Source organism: Oryza brachyantha, chromosome 2 (assembly GCF_000231095.2).
Source record: "Oryza brachyantha chromosome 2, ObraRS2, whole genome shotgun sequence".
NCBI lineage: Eukaryota > Viridiplantae > Streptophyta > Magnoliopsida > Poales > Poaceae > Oryza > Oryza brachyantha.
In genome coordinates this window covers 26,895,418-26,901,417 of record NC_023164.2, presented here as the reverse complement: position 1 = coordinate 26,901,417, position 6,000 = coordinate 26,895,418, and the positions used below count along the sequence as shown (strand labels likewise).

The 6,000-nt window shown below is 42.4% G+C and overlaps 1 protein-coding gene across 1 annotated transcript; it reads right to left on the bottom strand.

Annotated features, from left to right (window-relative positions):
* Positions 1-3,368: 3,368 nt before the first annotated feature.
* Positions 3,369-5,037, bottom strand: LOC121053571 (AT-hook motif nuclear-localized protein 19-like). The gene is made up of 2 exons (XM_040521103.1): positions 4,773-5,037; positions 3,369-4,548 (listed from the first exon to the last, which is right to left on the bottom strand). The coding sequence occupies exon 2, from the start codon at positions 4,508-4,510 to the stop codon at positions 3,701-3,703; it is 810 nt and encodes a 269-aa protein (XP_040377037.1). The 5' UTR covers positions 4,511-4,548; positions 4,773-5,037; the 3' UTR covers positions 3,369-3,700.
* Positions 5,038-6,000: the final 963 nt, after the last annotated feature.

The window sequence follows — 6,000 nt, the reverse complement described above, 5'->3', positions numbered from 1 at the left end:
AATATAACCTAGAATTGGAACATTGTAGTGAACTTTACCCGTGTCTAATTAAGCTAGCTCTAGCTAGCTAATGATCGATCTGATCTGATCTGATCTGATCAGGCCAGCTGCAAAGAACTAATTATTGAGAGTTTTGGGAGCAAATTAAACTGGATGCACTTATATATTGTTATACATATACATGCATGCACAGCCTGATTAATTAGAGATGTGTACAGTGCCATGCATGTACGTGTGCACCCCCACACACATCAATAATCTCGATCTAGATCTGCCTGATCTCACTTGTGGCCATCATCTACCGATGACCATATATATTTATTATTTATACATTGATCAACTGTCTGTATATATATACTCTCCTAGCTATTAGCTAATAAGCTACATGACCTACACAACTGAATTACTAATATATATATATATATATATATATTAGTAATTCAGTTGTGTTTATTAGTAAACTTGTTAAAGCACTGCTAATTAACTAGTCTAGATTGTGTCCCCACTACATACACTGCACTTCCTTGAAAACAACTTTATGTAATTTAATTACTGATTAATACTCTATATATTTTTTGAAGTGGGATTAATACTCTATATTATACTGGCCAATTATTAAGGGCTAGCTATTAACTGTGTTCAGCTATAGCTATATAGCTATAGCATATTTAGCATATGCATGTGTAGCATAAAATCTGTAATATATAATCGTCATATACTAGGTTATCTTAGTTATATGTATTGATTTCTAAATTAATATTCACTACCTTAAATTCCCCTTAATTCATTTGCAGCCGTGGCCGCAGTACATCTCGCATATTTCGCCATCAATCTTCGGTCAGAGCATGAGTAAATTTAATTTAAGTAAGCAAGGCAAGTACAAGTGGATCGTCTCATCATCGGATGCAAAGTCAACAGGGACAAAAACTAATTAATTAAGAATTTATTAAGATATTAATCACTCTCGACAATGGCTTGCTAGCAACAGAGAACAAGAGCACATATGCAATATATGATCAATATATATGTACATAGACATCAGGAACAAACCCTAATATATACTTATATAACAATTCTTCTAGAATACGAATTGATGTCTATCATCAGACGTACGTACGCACACGTAATCACGTATACAAAATTAACTACCAGACAAGCTAGGGTTTTGATGATCCTAATTAACTATGGCAGTTTGCTTATGAAAATTAATATTAATGCCTGATTAATTTGCGCATGTGTGCGTGAAATCAATGGTATAATTTCACTTAAATTAATATTCGTTTAGTATTTAAATTAAGCAAGTAGTACAGTAATGATTAGAGCCATGCAAATGAAATTAACGAAGATATTATTGATTTAAATTTTTATCCCCGATCGAGATGCCGTTCGGTTAGGACCACGTACACTGAAATAACGCGAGCAAGCACATTAATTATATTATTGTGTCGCCTTTTACGGTGGAAATTAGTATTAATTGATGGATGCATGTAACAATATAGCGATACCAAATGCACATCACTCAACATTATCGATCCACTTAACTAGTAGCAGTAGATAGCACGTGAAAAGCGTAAACCAGTGTTTGTAAATGTTAAGTAGTACTAAATTGCACTTGACACCAGATAAGCTTTGTATCGTGCATGCTTAGCACATATTTTTAACTTCACATCAAGGTTAATTTATTGGCACAAATATCACTTAATACTAGGATACAATAATGAACCTATAGAAATTTCATAAAATTTGAATGAAACTAAATTAAATGCCATGAGACATGGTCTAGATTCAAAATATTCATAAATTTCACTAGTATTTTACAATATTTTCCTTCAATTAATAGCTAGTGCTTGAAAAGATCGACCGATCGACTGATCTAAGACAAACAAATGTAATACACATATTGCCTCATCTCTTCATGCATTTGCAAAAATGGATAAAATATGTATTCTCCCAAAAGGAGTTGCAAGTGAGGAAAGCCAGGTATCAGGTTTTGCTTAATTTGGGACTAATTTACACACAAATCTGAACTGAAAATTCAAACATCAATTTTTAGCTGGATGTTTGATGTAGGTATATGTTGATTTATTTCTATAGCAAATTGTGACCAACATTTACAAAATTCCTTGTGCTCGAATACATATACAGGTAGAAATAGAAATAAAAAAAATTATAGGGTGACTATCATACGGTGTATTGGCGTATAGTCCTTCAGCTCACCCTATAACGGCCAAACCACCATGCTAGGAGAAAACGTGCAGGTATACGACCTCGGGACAAAGTGTAAGACAACTGACTAAGCAAGGTGAAATGTATGGCTATGTGCCCCCGAGGGGAATTTATATGAAGTTGCAAGTGTTTATGATCGTTCTGTTGAAGTGTAAGAAAGATTTGACTCTAGGATGATAGGAGGGGTATTCGACCTTCTCGGGAAGGAACTCGCTCGACAAACACCACCACGAAAGAATATACCTCTAAGATATCTGGGGACCAACAATCAAATGCAAATAACATCTACGATCTATGGTATAGAACTGGCCAAGTTGCTATTCTACCCATATGGGACCATATTCATGCAAGATGTATTCTTGCATGTAACTTACACATGTATCCTTAAGGCTATAAAATTCAGGTTAAGTCCACTGTAATACAAAGATTACATTACGATGAATATTACAGTGGATTTGGAACATTACATATTTTTGTTTATCCCCTGTAAAAATAGGTGGGGAAAATCCCATTTCCGCCACTTATTTCATTTAGTGCATGCCAAAAAGTTCAGTATCTCATTCAGTATTCACCTTTACCATGCATTTGCATTTAGTATACAGATGTACGTAGCTAGCTCCTTAATCCCCTAAACTAGTCCTAGTTAGACGACATTATCTCATCTTTTTACTTGAAAAAAAACATCTTGAAAGTTGAAACCATGGAGTACTGCACGCTTTCATGCAAAGTACTGAAGTTTACTGAAAACTCAAGCTGCTTGTTAGCGCTTTCATGCATCTAAAAACACAATAAGCATATGCACGCTTACATTGAAACATTCAAACAAATTGAAGTTCAGATCATGCATGCTGGATTTATCTAAATTCTGCATCAGATTTCGAAAGATGGGATCGAGAAGACAGAGAGAAGAACATTAATAAATTTGCTCGAAGCAGTGCTAGATTTGGGACCAACAGATACTAGCTACACATACTATATATGCTAACACACTGCTAGATCGAACATGTACAGTAGCAGTTAAGATCTATGGGAGAAATTAATGATCTTTTCTCCTGAAACTTATATATTAAGTATGAGAAGCACATGTTGCACAGATCAAATTCCAAGGAAAGGAGCTAGAAAAGACCACAACTTGCACAATGTCAGACAAATTACCTCTAAATTAACTTAGAACAAGAAAAAAAACAACATCGATCAGAAACACCAAACATCGCATGCATCATCATCCGAGCTAGATTAGCTAGCTAGCTCAAATAAGTACAAATTAAACCACAAGCATCATAGATCACCTTACCTTAATTATTTCACCACAACAAATTAAGTAGCAGCAGTAGGAGCAGTCTAATCACCACTTCATCATATGTACTAACCTAATTAATGGCGCCACTGATCTTGCATCACTTGGATCGATCGATCATGTCGTCTCCCCTCCAATGGAACAGTAACCATGCAGGCCGGCCATTGCTGCCGTCGATCAGTACTGTTGGCGGGGGTGCGCCGGCCATGGGAAGCCGTCGCCGCCGCCGCCGCCGCCGAGCCCGTTGCTGGGAGGCAGGTTGAACATTGGCAGCGCCGAAGGGTCGGCGATCCCGTGGCCGCCGGCCATGAGGGGCTCGGCGCCGCCGGGCATCGGCGGGCCTGCGCCCTCCTCCTCTTCCTCCAGTGGCAGGCGCTCGTAGGTGGCGTTAGCGAACGTGGACGCGATCACCATGACTGGCCCCGCGGCGATGAGCGACCCCACGACGCTGCCGCCGACGACCTGGCCCTGGCCGCCGGCGAGGTAGACGGTAAGCCCCGTGGAGCCCGGTGGCGCGGGGCCCGGGAGGAAGGTGCCGGTGAGGGAGAGGATCTCGAAGCGGCCGTGCAGGGCGACGACGGCGCCAGGCGCGGACGGCTGGCGCAGCGCGACGTTGGCGACGGTCCCCGCGCCGCTGAGCACGCAGACGCCGCGCTGGCGGCGGCGCGAGAACTGCGCGATGGCGTCGGCCACGTCGGCGCCGCCGGCGACCTCCATGACGTGGCTGCGCAGCGCGTTGGGGCTGTCGCGCGTCACGAAGATGGGCGGCTTCGGCTTGTTCTTGGAGCCCGGCGGGCGGCCGCGGGGGCGCCGGTTGGGCGCCGCGACCACGGCGCCCTCGCGCGGCTCGCCGCCGCCGGATTCATTGTTCTCGTCGGCGTGGTCGGCCACCGCTCCACCCGTCGGGCTGGCCTCTGGCTCCTTGGCCGCCGCCGAGAGCTCCGGCTTGGGGCCCGACGAGCCGGACGGCTGCTCCGGCAAGCCCATAGGCCCCGTCCACCACGACCGGTTCGCCAGCTTGACGGCTGCTTGCAACCAGGAAGCACAATTAATGCTTAATTTCTCAGCTAATTTTGCTTTTCTTCTGCTGCAGACACATGTCACCTGCCTGCTGCTAACTATACACAATCTAATAGTATATGCAAGCTAGCAGTAGAACACAAGAAAGATTCACTCAAAAACACCAAAAGATGAGATTGCTGCATGCATAAATTTGAGGAGATCTGAACTTGAACACATATCTGCATACCTTGGTGCAGGACTTGTACTAATTGGTCTTGTAGAGGTAGCTAGAGTGATACACAGAGAGCTAGCTAGAGAAGCATGCAGCTAGCTCAAGTGATGCTCTCTAGCTCCCTTCCTCTCAAGCTGGCCAAGCTAGGTTTGGACCTAGCTTTGTATGTGAAGTGGGAGGCTTAGTAGGTGTAGCTTGGAGAGCTCAAGAAGAAGAGAGGAGGAAGAAGAAGAGTAGCTTCTGCTTAGAAGAAGCTGAGAAGAGGAGGCAAGTGGGTATAAGAAAGGAAGAGGGGGAGGGAGAAAGGTGGACATGTAAGCATGAAGACTTGATGGAGAGGAGAGGAGAGGAGAGAGACTTTGGGTGCCACTATAAACTAAGCAATTAACTTAATTAATTAGGTGGCCTTATTTTCTTTCCAAGGAGCACACACCTCTTCTTACCCCCATCTTCCCCTGCATGCTCCTCCCCAGGGTTATTTGTGGTTTTATTTTGATTAGTCATTGGTCCCCATTTGCCATGTGATTTCAAACGGGGGATATATAGTTTATGGTGTACGTTACATGTTAGCATATTACTTACTTCGGTGAAATCTTTATTTTTTTCTATATAAGATCATATGCTTAGATTGGTCCCCTGTTGAGCTGGTGGTGCGCTGTTTGGTGTGTTGATGACTGGAGTAAAAAAATAATCGTGCTCTTTAGTCATAAATGAGAACTAGTACCCGCATATTATTAATATTTATTAGAATGCGACGAGTAAGATTCTAACAGGTTGATCTGTGCCAGTGATAACCCTATCTGAAATAACCATTTTATCATAGATACCTAACTTTTAAGAAGAGATACATGTAAAGCATCCTACCGCTCCACTACTTTGAACTTATTGGTGTGATGTTGGCCCTGAATTAGGATGGTGATGAGGGTGTGGGTGGATGTAGTTTTGTTGTGGATGATAGTTAGGATTATGCCTGATGGAAATGTGCCGTCTCCATTGGAAGATTAGGGTTTTTGTGTGTGGGGGACTGTGTGCAGATGGCAGGTGGCCGGGGGCATGCATGTCCTTTTCTCAAAACTCCGACATCCCAACTAAACAAAACCAGCCCTAGCCTTGCATTCTTTTTTCAGCTACTTGCAGCCAATGAGAAAGCACTCCCCCTCTTACTTTTTTGTCCATCAAGAACAGTATTTTTCACATGAACTAATATATGTGTCTCCATCTTAAGTGGAACACAATCATTTTC

Coding starts and splice junctions, on each gene's coding strand:
- LOC121053571 (XM_040521103.1), bottom strand. CDS start 4,510: ATGGGCTTGCCGGAGCAGCCGTCCGGCTCGTCGGGCCCCAAGCCGGAG.